A 16,515-nucleotide genomic window follows, 5' to 3' on the forward strand; every position below is an offset into this window, starting at 1 on the left:
CCACCTCACCTTACGTCTTCTCCAGGGTCCAGGCACCTAATTAGTGGAGCCACGCCTACACTAATTAGGTGGATGGCACTTCATTCTCTTGTGTGCAGCCACCCAGGTGTGCACCTCAGAGGGAACTATCCGCGGACCACCTGAATGGAGCTCGTGGACTACTGGTGGTCCACGGACCACAGTTTGAGAACCTCTGTCCTAGGCAATTTATTCCAGTGCTTAACTACCCTGACAGGAAGTTTTTCCCAATGTCCAACCTAAACCCTCCTTGCTGCAATTTAAGCCCATTGCTTCTTGTCCTGTCCTCAGAGGTTCAAGAGAACAATTTTTCTCCCTCCTCCTTGTAACAACTTTTTATGTACTTGAAAACTATTATCATGTCCCCCCTCAGTCTTCTCTTCTCCACACTAAACCCACCTAATTTTTTCAAACTTCCCTCACAGGTCATGTTTTCTAGACCTTTCATCATTTTTGTTGCTCTTTTCTGGACTTTCTCCAATTTGTCCACATCTTTCCTGAAATGTGATGCCCAGAACTGGACCCAATACTCCAGCTGAGGCCTAATCAGTGTGGAGTGGAGTGGAAGAATTACTTCTCGTGTCTTGCTTACAACACTCCCACTAATACATCCCAGAATGAGGTTTGCTTTTTTTGCAACAGTGTTACACTGTTGATTCATATTTAGCTTGTGATCCACTATAACCCCCAGATCCCTTTCTGCAGTACTCCTTCCTAAGCAGTCATTTCCCATTTCCCGCTCTACGGAAAATTGTGCAACCGATTGTTCCTTCCTAAGTGGAGTACTTTGCATTTGTCCTTATTGAATTTCATCCTATTTACTTCAGACCATTTCTTCAGATTATTTTGAATTTTAATCCTATCCTCCAAAGCGCTTGCAACCCATCCCATCTTGGTATAGTCCTCAAACTTTATAAGTGTATTCTCTATGCCATTATCTAAATCACTGATGAACATATTGAACAGAACCGAACCCTGAACTGATCCCTGCAGGACCCACTCGTTATGCCCTTCCAGCTTGACTGTGAATCACTGATAACTACTCTCTGGGACCGGTTTTCCAATCAGTTATGCACCCACCTTATAGTAGCTCCATCTAGGTTGTATTTCCCTACTTTGTTTATGAGAAGGTCTATGCGAGATAACATCAAAAGTCTTACTAAAGTCAAGATATACCACATCTACTGTTGCACCCCATCCACAAGGCTTGTTACCCTGTCAAAGAAAACTATCAGGTTGGTTTGACACAATTTGTTCTTGATAAATCCATGCTAACTTGGATCTGTTACTTATCACCTTAGTATCATCTAGGTGTTTGCAAATTGATTGCTTGATTATTTGCTCCATTATCTTTCCGGGTACAGAAGTTAAGCTGGTCTGTAATTCCCCAGGTTGTCCTTATTCCCCTTTTTATGGATTGGCACTATATTCGGCCTTTTCCAGTCTTTTGGAATCTCACCCATCTTCCATGTCCTTTCAAAGGCAATCGCTAATGCTTCAGATATCTCCTCAGTCAGCTCCTTGAATATTCTAGGATGCATTTCATCCGGCCCTGGTAACTTGAAGACATCTAACTTACCTAAGTAATTTTTAACTTGTTCTTTCCCTACGAACAAGTTCATATGAACTGCAAGCTCTCCTAGTGATTGCCATTGGGAAGGCTACTTTCAGGGATAGACAGAGAAGGGAGCAGGAGGTCAATGGCTCAAATGGCAGATTCATAAGAGCCAGCAGCACTAGGTTAACGTCCCAGTTAGGAGCTAATGCCAATACTGAAGGGAAGGTTCTGACAAGACCTCTCAGAAATCTCATGGTTGTAGGATGGGAGAATATCGAGCAGTTGTCTATGGGAGCATGGAAAGCATTGATTGCTGCCAGGTGCACATGCTATGAGCGAATGGGTAAACCCAAAGATTTCAAGGAGAGGAGATAACTTAAGAAGGTAGAAATGTAAGTGTTCCGTGGAGCTTTGTGCAGTGCTGGTACCAGCTTGATAATCTCTTCCATGAGAAAACACTATGCCATGAAGTGGACAGCTTTCTGCCATTACTGAGGCTGGATTGGACTTCCTCCAAGCACTCTCTATGCTCGTCATCCATCCAAACACTAGGCTGGGAGGAGGCACAAATGCTAGAAAAGCTGCAGACAGTTGTTGGAGTTCCATCTTGAGCCATGAGCGGCAGAAAGAACTGGAGAGGTAGGCGGTCCACAGCATCCCTTATGCCCTCGGTTCAGCGCACAAGAAGGTGCAGGGCACAAACACAGCTAGTGATCACGCTTCCGGTCGTGGATGCATGGAGCGCATGTGCAACCCTATCGTGAATACCCATAGGGACCACCACTCAAAGAAGAATATTGTTTTACTATGAAAGTGTGGCAAGGAGAGATCCCCTGACCTGACAAAAAGGAGATGAAAGCCCTCAACTGCAGAGCAGTCAAACCCTCCCCTCACCATAGGAGCACGTAAGGGGACCTGATTACAGCCGACATTCACTGTGCCTAAAGCATTCCCTAAATTCTCCATCCATTCACAGACGGAAGTTACATTTGTTCTGACAAATCCATGCTGCCTACTTTTTAATCCTCCAATTATTTTACTTATAAATCACCAGCTTTGTTCATTGACTTATTAAAACAGTTTGTTCCATTATCTGTTCTCCCTACTACCATCATCCTCCCTGAATTTCTCTGACCACTGGCTCTAGGATTGCCTTTCCCCCACCCCCGGAACTTCACCCACCCTCCACGTGTTCACAAGTCACCAGTGGAGTCAGTACTACTTGAGCCCGTCCCTGCGGCCCTCCAGGGCGACTCCATCTGGGCCTGCCGACTGGCATGCATTCATGGGGACCGGGGACAGTACCTTTGCTATGAGTGCTTAGCCAGCAGACAGCTCTCTCCAGATTCAAGGCATGTTACAAACAGGGAATCAACTTGCAACCCTCCTGTGGAATCGGGCAGTACTAAACCCTTTCAGTGAGCAGGGAAGTCAAGGCCTTGAGTTGCCTGAGGCCACAGAGGAGCAGGTGTTAAAGCCAGGCTGAGAATGCAGGCTCCTAGCACCACGCTCAGTCTACACCCCTCTCTCATATCAGCCTGCTTCTTCCTTGGTTTCTCCCCTGTCCTTCTCGCTCTCAGGGCTTGTCTACACTACCGCGCGGCGTCGATCTAAGATACGCAACTTCAGCTATGTGAATAGCGTAGCTGAAGTCCACATACTTAGATCTACTTACCGCGGTGTCTTCACTGCGGTAAGTTGACAGCTGATGCTCTCCCGTTGACTCCGCTTGCGCTTCTCGTTCTGGTGGAGTACTGGAGTCCACGGGAGAGCACTCAGCAGTCGATTTATCGCGTCTACACTAGACACGATAAATCGAACCCCACTGGATCGATCGCTGCCCGCCAATCCAGCAGCTAGTATAGACAAGCGCTCAGTGCATTAAGCTCTAGCACAGGGGTGGGCAAACTATGGCCTGGGGGTCACATCTGGCTCTTCAGACGTTTTAATCTGGCCCTCGAGCTCCCACCAGGGAGCAGGGTCGTGGGCCAATGGGAGCTGCAGGGAGCTGCAGACAGGGCAGCGTGCAGAGCCACCTGGCCGTGCCTCCACATAGGAGCTGGAGGAGGGACAGGCTGCTGCTTCTGGGAGCTGTTTGAGGTAATAGCTGCCCAGATCCTGCAGCCCTGACCCCCTCCCATGCCCCAACTCCCTGCCCCAGCCCTGATCCCCCTCCTGCCCTCCAAACCCCTGGGTCCCAGCCCTGAGCACTCCACCCCAACCCTCATCCCCAGCCCCACCCCAGAGCCTGCACCCCCCCAGCCAGAGCCCTCACCCCCTCCTGCATCCCAACCCACAGTTTCGTGAGCATTCACGGCCTGCCATACAATTTCCATACCCAGATGTGTCCCTCAGGCCAAAAAGTTTGCCCACCCCTGCTCTAGTAGCTTGTCCAGTGAAGGCTGCAGCATGTTGCTATTAGGAATTTCCTCCTTTGCCCTGTTGTCTAGGGAGTCTGTCAAACCTCTGGCACAGGCCTCACTTGTAACCATTAGTGAACCCCAACCCACTGCTCCTGGGCAGAATCACAGCCCCCTTCTCTGCCCAGCCTCCCAGTGCAGTAACGCCCCAGCTTTTTCACAACCCGCCCCAGCTTTTTCACAACCCCCCAGGAACAGATGCATGGTCATTTACCCCTCCTCAGTGCAGTCATAGACCACTCTCTCCCCCGATGGATGCAGTATACTAACCAAGGCCATTGCACAAGGTCCATCTCCCCGAAACACCACCAGGGGTGGGGATCCACAAGGGGTTATTCCCTCATGGGCAGTGGCTGTTCTTCAGTGGAGTTGCACTGCTCTTCGGGCATAAAGGGGCCCTAGAGAAGGGAGAGCATTGAGCTGGTTCCCTTAGCTCTTCCTACTTCAGCTCTGCCTCTCGGCTAATCCCTATGGCACGTGGGTGATGCATTCACTCCAAGCCCACCCACCCACATGTATGATCACCAGGGTTTGCCACCCTCAGCCATGCCATCCATGGAATTTATCACAGCTCTCCCTGCCCCATCCGGGGCAACTCCTTCATTTCCCTAGATCCAGCATCCGGCCAAGTTACCATGTGTCCCGGATTCTCCAGGACTGTTCCATGTTCAGGTCGGCCACAGGATATCCCAATCCCAAATTTCAGCCACTCTTCATGAGGGGATTGCTGAGCTGCTATTCAGGAATCTTGGGGTGTTTCTCCCTACCAGCTACCAAGGGCACTGCTGGTCCCTCCCCAACAAGTGTGGTTCCAGAAGCGTCACTTGAAGAGAAGGGTGGATATTCTACCCCTTTCCAGCAAGGAGAGAAACTTCTCGCCTCAAAAATCCAGGGCAAGTCACGGGCTCAGATTCTTCCCCCTTGCAAACCACAAGCTCAGAGACCTGAGAAGCAGTCTGGCATCCCAGGCTATACTTTCAACTGTTACAACACGGGATCAGACACAAAACATAGGACCATAATTAAAGCCATGTACCAATCCACCAGATGCAGGACTGCTAGAGACAGACACCAGGTGCCTTGAAACCAGGAGAGAGATGGGAATGGAACCCCTCAAACCTTCTCAAGCGAATCCACCTGTGGCCTCCGCAAGCTCTTCTCAATCCCAAATGCAAGCCTGCCACTGAAAGACTCAAAGATAAACTGCCTTCTCGACACCCTGCCTTGTCACCCTGGCCCACCCAGGAGGGCCTGACAAGGGATCCAAGACATGCCCCAGACCTAGGGTGACAAAGGATCTTCAAGTCCATTGAGATGAAAATGTTAGGAACTTCCAGAGCAAGGCCAAAAGCCTCCACTACCAAATGAAGTTCTACTTCACCAGCTCAAACCCAGACCAGATGACGAACACCTCCCAGCGAGGCAGGACAAAGCACAGTGAGCCTTCCTGCCCCTAGGAGATCAATAGACCCCTACAATCAGCCCTAGAAAGACTTTGTAATTCACCCCATTCCACTCCTGGACCCAACCTTGATAGCAACTGACTGGATAGGACTAATCCTCACCTCTACATGTGAAATTCTGCAATTCCTCTGCACACAGGAATACTTCCAGTGAGGGCAGAACTAGGGTTAGCTTGTCAGCACACACAAAAGGGGTCCTCCGCTTCTGGTGCAATTGCAACCAAAGCAGCACATGCACCCAACCCCCTCCCCGCCCACACACACACGCACACACAGCACAAAAGGGTGCTGGCAAAACCCTGGGGAGCACAAGCCTGCCTTTGCTGCCTTCCCTGCAGAGCCAGCACAGCTACAGGAGGGAGAACTGTGCACTCTTCCTTGTGCATCATTAGCAGAGCTGAGTGCTAAACTCCAGTTAGTTAGACTTGTGCTTGTCCATCGATACCAACAGGGATCCACAGCTTTACCCACATATCCTTTTCATACAGGAGCTGAAAAGATCCCAGCGTGGTTCTCAGAGCCCGGGCTGAGTCTGCAGGGCCAGCAGATAGAAAACCATTCTTTCTACTTGTGAATTGACCTCATTTGGCCTGGAATCGCTAATAGAATCAATGCAGGACCCCACAATGGCATCTCACCAGACACTGTGCAGAGCAATGTCAACACTATCAACCTCCAGCACAATGGAGCTGGCAACCCCACTCACGGCCAGACCTGACACAGAACCCTAGACAAAATCAAGTCAGACCTAAAATTCCCAAGGAAACAAAACTCTACACTGTACTGCTGGGCCCGCAATCTAGTCTGTCCCAGGCACTAACCAGAGGTTAACACTAGCCAATACTTTAGCACACTAGAACATAGAAGACACAGGCAGACCTTCAGCAAATACAGACTCAGTGAACAGAGGAAGAGGCACAAAGACCAGTGCGAAATGGGAGAGGGAGGAGCCTGCATCCAGAGCGAGGAAAGAGATGAAGAGAGAGAAATGCTTCTTACTCTGACACAGAGTGTGTGGAGAGAGGGGACTCTGGGAGGAAGCAAATTTAGCTAGAACACGGAACACACACAAGCATGACGACAGTGAAAGGCAAGGCTGCCAATTAATGGGCCAGGAACGAGATAACAACAAAATGGATTTGTTACATGCTTGGACAATAACTGGAAATGAAGGAAAGAATCCAAAAGTAATCTGCGCCCCTCCCCAACGTGCCAAACTAGTCAACTGACCCCCCCAAATACCCTCACCCCATCCCCGATGCCGAGCCAGCATCCTGATCCACTCCCACACCCCACCCTGACCCCCAACAACTCCTCCACATACAACCCCTGCCCCAGATGCTAGGCCAGCACCCTGATCCACCCCACCCTGACCCCTAGTACCCCCACCCTCCATATGCAGGCACCAGTCCAGCACCAGGATCCACCCCCACCCTGACCCCTAGACACAGGCACCTGCTCCCGGTGCCAAACCAACACCCTGATCCACGCCCTCCCCCGCCATGCAGGTGCAAACCAGCACCCTGATCTTCTCCCACACTCCACCCTGACCCCCAACAACCTCTCCCCACACACCTGCCCCAGGCACCAGTCCAGCACCCTAACCCCCTGCCCGGAGCCGGATCCAAGGCCCGCAAACTCACCCTGCGGCTCCTCGCTCCCGCTGGCCCAGGAAAGTCCCGTCTCTGACCCCGCCTCCCGGGGATTCCGGAGCCCGGCCTCCTGCGCCACGGGACCAGCCGGGGCGGAGCCTCCCCGGTCCCGGTCCCACTCGCGTTCCAGGGTGCGCGGGCCCCACCAGCCCAGAGACCCGGCGCAGCCCCCTTGGGAGGCCGGTCGGAGCGGAGCTGCAGCCGAGCTGGGGGGCCGAGCAGGGAAGCAGGGAGCCCGAGGGCAGGCGCTCCCCTCCCCTTGCTGCAGGGCTGCCAGGAGCTGCTTTCACGGGGCGGTGCCCCTCTGGGCTTGGACTCCTGCAGCCTGAGCAAATTGCCCCGGCCTGAACTTTGCCCCTTTCCGGCAAAGAAGGGAAATTCTCCTCTCCCTGTACGGCTCAGGTGGGCCACCGACCCCCAGCGGGCTGGGGTGGATGCACCAGTCAGGTGTCTTCGGGGGAGGGGGGAGCAAACCTGGCGATGCCCCACCAATCCCAGCAGGACCTGAGTTCCACCCTTCCCCCGGGCATATAGGGAGCAGAACTGCAGCGTCCTCCCCAGGTCGCAGAGTGCCCCAGAGACCACCGCCTGGGAAGGAAGCTGAGGCCTCAGGAGAAGGATCCTGCAGCGCACAGGCCGCACCCTAATAGACCGTCACCCAAACATTGATCAAACAACATCCCTGGGGCAACACCAAAGAAAGGAACGAGGAGCACTTGGGGCATCTGAGAGACAAACACATTTATTAGGGCATAAGCTTTCCTGGGCTAAAACCCACTTCCTCAGACGCATGCAGTGGAAAATACAGTAGGAAGATGAATAGATATACAGAGAACATGAACAAATGGGTGATGCCATACCATCTCTAACGGGACTCATCAATTAATGTGGGCTACTGTCAGCAGAAGAAAAACTTTTTTCTCTCATTAGAGTTGGTATGGCAACACCTATTTGTTCATGTTCTCTGTATCTCTCTCTCTCTCTTCCTACTGTATTTTCCACTGCATGCATCAGATGAAGTGGGTTTTAGCACGAAAGCTTATGCCCTAATAAATTTGTTAGTCTCTAAGGTGCCACAAGTGCTCATCGTTCTTTTTGCTGATACAGAGTAACACGGCTGCTACTCTGAAACCTGTCACCATGGAAAGGGAGTACCAGGAAAATGACATATTTGGGGTGGGATTTTCAGCCGTGTCGGAGTGACTTACAGCCTTTCCCTGGGACTGGTCTGTGGTGCTTTGGAAAATCCCACTCTTAAATGCTACTGAACAGCTGGAAAAAAGGAACTGAGCCAGCCCCATATTACCAGCAAGGGCTCAGCGAGCCACTGGTGGGCCATTGGCCACAGTTCAGGAACTACTGCCATAGAGATTTGGGTACTTGCTATATTCAGGACACCAGTGCTGTTCCTCCTGGGAAGAAAGTGAACTCTTCACACCTGGCTGGTTTTCCATTTTATTATTGCAAATTGATTTTTCCACATATATTTTCCATATATTACATATAAAATATTCCTCACACTCCTCTCTGAACCACATGCCTGGTGAATTTACAGGGCAATTCCCTTTGAAAGGTGGGCAAATCAGGAATCAGAGCCTCATTAACACACACAGTAGCAGCAAACTCCCGTCAAGGGGGAAAAATACACATCCGCTACATTCACTCTCACACACATCTAAGGTTCACCCCCACCAGCCCCTCCTCCTGTGGTCTCGTAAGGATCAGGCTCAGGAGACCAGGTGACTTAAACTTGGTAGGACTGGCTGACTTTGTTCATGTCCTGAGTTAGGTTAGGATCCACTCATCCTCCCTTGGAAGAGATGGCCTTGGTCTACATGTAATGAAGGCACGAAAGCATCCCCAGAGGGAGCATGTAGTTTCCAATCACATCCCCAGTGTTCCTAAACATTTTACAATGTGTCCAAGGCACTTTATAAGGCATAGGCAGTAGAGGAAGGCTGGTCTTGTGCTAAGAGTCACAGCTGGATCTGCTGTAGGCTTACATTGGGGAAGTCACTTCATCTTTCTCTGCCTCCATTTCCCTTCTCTGTAACAAGGGAATAATGACGATAACCCACCTTCCGAGGGGCTGGGAGGCTGAATTCACTAATGACAGCGAAGTGCCATGAATGCCTCAATAGTGAGAGGATAGGCGCAGGAGAACCGTGCTGGATCTAATTACGCAGCACTACAGAAGGGTAAAGTCGTCCTCTCCTCTGAGCACTAACCCCCAGGGGCATGAAGTTTTACATGTCAGATCTAGCCTGAAGCATTGTAAGCTCTTCAGCACAGGGCATTTGTGTCTGCACAGCACCTAGCACACTGGGGCCTTAGGGCACTACTTAATGCAAAGAACTCTTTAAACATATGCAGACTTGAGGGAAGCAGGGGAAGATTGTGGAAAGAATTCAGGTATGGCCACACTGCAGCTTAAATCCTCTCTCTAATTTACTGTTTATAGTCTGACAGCATCTAGGAGCTCAACTCAGCCCAGGACCCCACAGTGCTAGGTGCTGTACAAACACAGGATGAAAAGCTGCTCGCTGTCTCAAAGAGCTTTCAGTAGAAGCCAGCTCTGGGCTGAGAACAAGCAGGAAGCGGGTCAGAATGCGGGGGGGCACTCCTGAGAAGAGCCCATGGAAATAGGGACTTCCCTGAAATCAAAGCGCTGCCTCAGCCTGAACTCCGGAGTGGCTGGCACCTGGATTGCTTTCTCCATGGCGCTCCTGGGTAGCCATCAGGCACGAGCTCAGCCAGGTAAGCACCGGCCACATGGGCCCACAGGACAGCAGTCTTCTAGGAAAGGCCTCAACTGCTACAGATTTCACCTTTGCCATAATCACTTTGACTTTGCCAGCATGACTTAACCCTGCTGGGAGAAGAGAGGCACCTTGCCTTTTGGCTCCAACCATCTGGTCACCCTTGATCAGCCCGGCGAGATCAGGTACTGGTCTACAATAAGCACCCCCATTGCTCCTGAGCTAGCCGAGCAGAGGGGGGCGTTTGCAGTCTCTTCAACAGGCCTAGCTACCCCAGAGGACTCTGGCATCTCAGCAAAGAACTGTCTGACTTTGTCATCTCATGCCATCCACGGTCCCCAGAGGGCAGCCCCTCTGCCTTCCCCATGCCCCCCTCCCTGCTGCCACCTCTCCCACCTTCCTCCCTACAGAACGAGTCCTCTTCACTTCCACCTCCAGCCCCTCAATGGCATAACCATCTCTGCCCCTCCCTCCCTTCCCTGATGGATAAGCTGCCTTCAACCAGGGCAGACCTCCCCTCCCCAAACCCAGCCCGGAGGCAATGCTAAACGCCCCTCTGCAAGGACAACTCATGCTCAGATTGTCTCTATGTCTCACCATCAAGGAAGGGTAACCCTAGGACTTCTAGAGCACCATGTAACCTTAACCCTGATTCTACCTCAGAGTCCCATTTACTCCCTGCCCCTCCCCACTATCCCCTTTTAGCACCTCTCTGCTCCATCAGGGAGAGCTCTTTGGTGGGAGGTAAAAAGCCCCTGAATGGCACTGGTGATGCTGGGGCTGTGGGTCCAGACTTTCTTAGTGTATTGTCTGCATGAGTCAGAAGGGGAGGTGAAGTCAGGATCAGCCCCCCAATCCTTCTCCTTCCCCCCCAAATTGGAGGCACTTTGGTTCCTGGATATGTTCAAGGCAAGAGAATCACTGGCAATGTCTGGATTTTCGGTCTCGCTGATCTGCCCATCCCAGCTCTCCAGGGACGAGGCCAGGTCCCCTCAGACCATGGCCAGGCCCTCAGAGTGGCGGTGGCCGTGCGGCATGCTGGCTGTACTGCTGTCGGATTTGTAGCTCTTGGGAGCCCGGCTGGCTTTCAGGAGTACCAGGAACGTGTCTGTGGAGATGGCCCCGAACTCAAAAGTGAAGGTGCCGTAGAAGACGAGGATGTTGATGATGAAAATCCACTCGCACAGGGCGGCCACGTGTTGCAGAACAAAACTCTCCTGGACGAAGAACACACCACCTGGGGGCGCCAGAATCAAGGAAACCAGCAACCCACAGCAAGAGGCACCAGCATCTCTCCCCAGCGGGCGGGGGGGGGGGGGGGGGGAAGCGGCAACTCCCCCAGACATGTGAGGCCGGGTTGAGTCAGTGTGAAGTGTACTGAGATCCTCTAGGGGGAATGGAGCATCGCTCCTGGATACAGGGAATTACCTGACCCCCAAGTGCTAGGCCTGCCTCCAGGAGAGGTCTGGCAGCCCAGGGCAGGGGATATAGCACTGAAACACACCTCCTCCCCCCCACGCAGTGCCAATCCCACTGCCCCACAAAGGGCTGCCAGCCCAGGGCAGGGAGTACAGCCCTGAACCCCCCATCCCAGTGCCAGTCTCACTGGCCCAGGAGTGGTCTGCCAACAACAGGACTGATCCTAGCTTACAGCTGGGGCCAATCCTGCTCCCACTGAAATCAGCAGCAGAACTCCCATTTTACGTCAGTGGGAGCAGGAGCAGGCCTTGGACTGGGTGCCTCTGCTTGTGAGCATGAGGAGTAATACAGCCACAGGGACCCTTGGCTCCTCATGTGCAGGGCAGGGGGGGTCACCGTGGCTCAGGCAGCCTGTCTCTCTCTCTGCCCCTTGATCTGTTAGCTATTGCTGGGACAGCTTACAGAGGTGCTGAGCTGGAACGAGACGCGGCCTTTTGGAGCGAGTTTGCAGGGAGCCATCCCAGCGGGACCCTTGGCTCCTCATGTGCAGGGCAAGGGGGGTCACCGTGGCTCAGGCAGCCTGTCTCTCTCTCTGCCCCTTGATCTGTTAGCTATTGCTGGGACAGCTTACAGAGGTGCTGAGCTGGAACGAGACGCGGCCTTTTGGAGCGAGTTTGCAGGGAGCCATCCCAGCGGGACCCTTGGCTCCTCATGTGCAGGGCAAGGGGGGTCACCGTGGCTCAGGCAGCCTGTCTCTCTCTCTGCCCCTTGATCTGTTAGCTATTGCTGGGACAGCTTACAGAGGTGCTGAGCTGGAACGAGACGCGGCCTTTTGGAGCGAGTTTGCAGGGAGCCATCCCAGCCGGTTGAACATAAACCCACGAACTGCAGGGCGAGACCCCATGCAAACAGCCTCCAGGGCGGAACAGGCCTCTCATGGATGGGGGGGGGGTGTTGTGTTAATGATCATCCCAGCGTGATCCTTCCAGCACAAAGTCTGTTGTCACAAAGGGTGCTTGGTATGCAAGGCTCAAGGGTGGATCCTGTGCCAAGAGTCCAGAATCTCTTCCACTTCAGGGAATACCCATCAGGGCAGGGCCAGCCCACCAAGTCCCCAAACTGCCTGTACCACCATTTACCCCACCCCCAGCTGTCAAACCCCTCCTTCTCCAGCAAGGAGACTCCATCTCCAGCCCAGCCATTTTCAAAAGAGCCCATGGGACTCCAACTCACATCCCACTGAGTTTCAGGGGCAGCTGGGTGCCCAGTGCCCTTAGGACTTATTGAAAGCGCCAGCCTCTCTTTCTTGCCCACACTCCTGTATAAGAGCCCCTCATTACAGCCCACAGTCTCCTCCCCTGGGACCCTTTTCCCCTGCCTTGGCCTGCAGCTCTCTGGGGAACCCAGGTCCTTCATTTTGGGACTGTGCTCCTCTGCTCTGCATACTCCGCTCCAAACTGCTTTCCAGCTCTGACTGCCCCAGCCTCCTCTTTGACTACTTATTCCATGGGTCTCCTTTATCCATTCATCTGTTAATGGAAATTGGACACCTGGTTTGGGCAGATCTGCACCGTCTTGGAAAATAAAATGGAAGGGCCTTCCCAGAAACTGTTCTCTCCTTATCGCTGCTGGAAATTCTCCCTCAGTTCCTTCTATGACATGTGAGCCTCTTATCTAGCTGGTTATTTCCTTTGCGTTCCTCCCAGCCCCAGCGCAAGCATCCCTCAGAATATCTCCCATGGACTGCAACTTTTCTCCTAAGGGACCAACCTCTAGGCTGAGAGGGGAATTGGACCTGGACAGCTCGGTCCAGCTGTGGGCTGCGAGCCTCAGTCATGTAGTTTTATGCCTTTTGTCCGCTGAGGCCACACAGCTATTGGCACAGAACTCACCAATCAGCCAGCAGAAGGTCACGACTCCAGGTCACTCGCACCAGGGCCTGTGCTCCGGGAGCCCTCTGCAACTGCTCTTGCCATGTCTCTGCTTCTCCACTTGCTGCTCTCCTCTCTGCCAGCCACCATACCACTGGCTCCAATCCTGTTCTCATACACTCCTGCCTGTCTCTCCGATCCCTGGCACCTCCCTGCTCAGCCACTCTGGTTTCCGTTGCCCTTTCACCGCTGTGGAGTTTACTGACGCGGGGCTGGGATCCCAACCTCCTGCTGAGCATTGGGAATGCGTCCCACTTATCCAGCCAACACTCCACTTCACAGCCCCCAGCATTCAGTATTCTGCATCCCTGCACTTCGTACAGAGCCCCCTCTGCATTTCCAGCCCCACACGATGATCACTGGATCCTAGATGCCCACAGCTCACGCCTGCCTCCTTCCCACCCATCCCATCTACAATAGCTTCTGCAGCCAAGGGCTGTCCCCAGCGTGCTGCGTCAGGAAACGCATTACAACTGATGAAGTGAGCTGCAGCTCACAAAAGCTTATGCTCAAATAAATTTGTTAGTCTCTAAGGTGCCTAACCATTACAACCACTGCCACCATGCACCCGGCCCGTGCTTCCATACAACTCTTCTCCTACTCGGCACGGCTGCATCATCAGAGTCCCCTCTGACCTCTTGTATCTGCACTGGTGTCTCCTGGGCTCCCTTGCCATCCTGCCCAAGGGCTTTCGAGCTGCACCTTGGTTCCTATTTTGTCTGTGACCTCACTCCAAATAACCCTCTGCTGTGTCAGCCCAGACACTAGGGGCCTTTCTTTCGGCTAACACAATATTCCCTTCTTCTCCCCCAGTCACCCCTCCTGCTGCTCTCTTTATAAACCCCAACGCCTGCTAATTTAGCTGCCCACGAAGGGCCTTAGTTTAACCAGCTCCACCTCGCCTTTCCCCTCACCGCACGGTGACTCTGCTGGGTTTGCTTCTGTGTTTGCACAGAATGCATTTATAGCTCTGCTCAGCTCCCTCTTTTAAATCTGGATGGTCAGTAAATAACATTGCAGCCGGCTGGCTTATCCAGGGTTGAGGGCTCAAAACATTGCAGCCGCCTGTTATTTGTGTTACAGCAGCACCTAGGATCCGCAGGATCCAGGACCCCCCGCTGTGCTAGGCGCTGTACAAACACAGAATCCAAAGACTCTCCCTGCCCCCGAGAGCTTACTGTCTGATGGAAAAAAGGTTGACAGTGGCAAGATTTGAACCTACACTTACAAGGAACCTGGAGCCTAAATCCAGCCCCTTAGATGCTTGCCCCTGCTACCAGCTAGATTGGAACTCAAGAGGGCTAAGAAAGCTGTTTGCTTGAAAGCTACAAACCACCAGCAGCAGGGCCAGGGGGACCCCATGGCAAGGGATGCACTTTCCAGGAGCGCTGAAACAAGCCACCAAATGCTGCTGCCCAAGGGGCGAGCACTATTCCACACCCAGGCTCAAGTCTGCCTTCAGCTAGTAAAACCTAGTGCATGGACCACCGACTTCTGTCTTCCCTCCACACCTCCTCCAAGCAGCGAGCACCAGCCCCCCTCTCCTTCACTCCACCTCACCTTAGTCAGGAGAGCCTTCTCTGCAACTGTCTGGAGCACCCTCCCCGGATCACTGCCCCGCCTCGACTCTCCATCCCATTTCTAATCTCAGCAGCCAAGGGCCCCTCTCCCTTGCCCAGGCCCCCTGCTGCTATTATTTCTCTTTGCAATTGGACTAAAGGCTGTACGGCATTTGGAGGATGGTGTCTGCATAACAGACACGGTGCTAAGTCCAGCGGGGCTGCTCCAAGCCATGCAGAAGTGAGTGACAACTTTCCCTCAGTACGGTCTGAGCCATCGGATTTGTTGCCCAGCCCGCAGCACTGCCAACACTGGCAATTCGTTTTCGCACACCCCAGCTGCACGTTTCTTACCCACACACTATTGCGGGGAAAGGATACTGAAGACAAGGGTGATGAAGGCCAGAGCGGAGAGGATGCTGCGCAAGTGGGCGGTCCAGTAGTGGCCCCTGGTTTTCGCCATGCGGTAAGTCAGAAGTGACTGCAGGAACACAAAGAGCATGCTGGTCGGAAACGCCACACCTGCGCCAATGTAATGCAGCACCTTGGCATAGTCCACCTGGGAGACAGAAACAACCAGATCAGGGCACACAGAGTCCCACTCCGCTCCGTCGCCCAGACGCTACAGTTCACAGCACTCTGGCCTTCCTCTTTCTAACCCTGGAGTTTGGGTTCTAGCCCCAGTCAGATGTCCGTCTCTCACACACACCCTTCTCTGGCTTGGGGCGCCCTGCATCAGATATCACTCGCACACATACTTTCTAACTGGAGAGTCAGGATCCCAGAGCCACCATATGAGCAGCTGCATAATTAGAACCTAGCGGGTGTCCAGCACCTGGTTTCAGACACATTCTCCTCCAGACTCTAACATGAGGTTTGAGGTCTAAACCACCACAAGGAGTAGGAGCGGGAAGCAGAGCTCTCCCTCTACCTGGGAGCAGGTCTCACACGTAGGCAGAGCTGTCTGGGTCCCCACGTTCAGGTCTGAGCATTCCCCGGAGAGCGCTCGCAGCTGAGTCCAGACTGACAATGGATTCAGCAGGGGGACGTGGAACAGGTCTGGCTAAGTACTGTCCTCTGTGCGGGAAGGGAATCCATGTTTACACGGGTTCAGTGGGTTAGTCTCTGGCGTGGCAGAGCAGCATTCCCGCAGGCAGGGGGCTCCATGCCTCTGCATGTTCCCACCTGTTACGAGGCTGGCTCTGGCTGGCCCAGGAGGCTCAGACACACAGTACAATGTGGCACCTTAGAGACTAACCAATTTATTTGTTAGTCTCTAAGGTGCCACAAGTACTCCTTTTCTTTTTGCGAATACAGACTAACACGGCTGTTACTCTGAAACCAGTACAATGTGACTGGCTGGCTTGATGCAAGGAGTAAGTTAGAGCAAGGCTGGGGCCGGGGTCGGGGCAGTGCAGCCAGCTGAGCTGTGTCCTCGGAATACAACATCCACTGCAGCATCCTGGGCAGTGAAGCCAGAACCTATCACACAAGGGAAAGGAGAGAAGCCAGGTGCTCTGGGCAGGCGACTGGTTACAAACGGCCTAGCAGCCCATCGCAGACCTGAGGGTGCCCAGAAACCTAGTTCCAGCCCAGCATCCCTGGATCTTTTTGCAGGTTTTGGGGGTGGCCAAGGCGTACCTATTGCTGCCTGTGGGTAAACATCCCCCGCCCCCAGGATGGCCTGATTATGGGCAGAGAAAAGCAGACTGCACTAGAAAGCAGCGTCTGCCCAG

General features: G+C 53.1%; 2 protein-coding genes across 5 annotated transcripts in view; both read right to left on the reverse strand.

Annotated features, from left to right (window-relative positions):
- The window catches only part of NFKB2 (nuclear factor kappa B subunit 2), a 31,909-nt gene extending 18,558 nt beyond the window's left edge, over positions 1-13,351 (reverse strand). The window contains exon 1 of one of the 2 annotated variants that reach the window (XM_073352942.1): positions 13,182-13,351. In XM_073352942.1, coding sequence (XP_073209043.1) covers positions 13,182-13,336 — 155 coding nt within the window. In that variant the 5' untranslated portion in view covers positions 13,337-13,351. Of the gene's footprint in view, positions 1-7,102; positions 7,183-13,181 lie in introns of those variants that run through there. The other variant, XM_073352943.1, reaches the window with a different exon arrangement.
- Positions 10,351-16,515, reverse strand: part of LOC140914627 (transmembrane protein 150A) — a 30,549-nt gene continuing 24,384 nt past the window's right edge. For all 3 annotated transcript variants that reach the window (XM_073352944.1, XM_073352946.1, XM_073352945.2), the window contains exons 6-7: positions 15,161-15,338; positions 10,351-11,107 (exon numbers count right to left, since the gene is read on the reverse strand). In XM_073352944.1, coding sequence (XP_073209045.1) covers positions 10,863-11,107; positions 15,161-15,338 — 423 coding nt within the window. In that variant the 3' untranslated portion in view covers positions 10,351-10,862. The remainder of the gene's footprint in view (positions 11,108-15,160; positions 15,339-16,515) is intronic.

This window comes from Lepidochelys kempii, chromosome 7 (genome assembly GCF_965140285.1).
Source record: "Lepidochelys kempii isolate rLepKem1 chromosome 7, rLepKem1.hap1, whole genome shotgun sequence".
Taxonomy (NCBI): Eukaryota; Metazoa; Chordata; order Testudines; family Cheloniidae; genus Lepidochelys; species Lepidochelys kempii.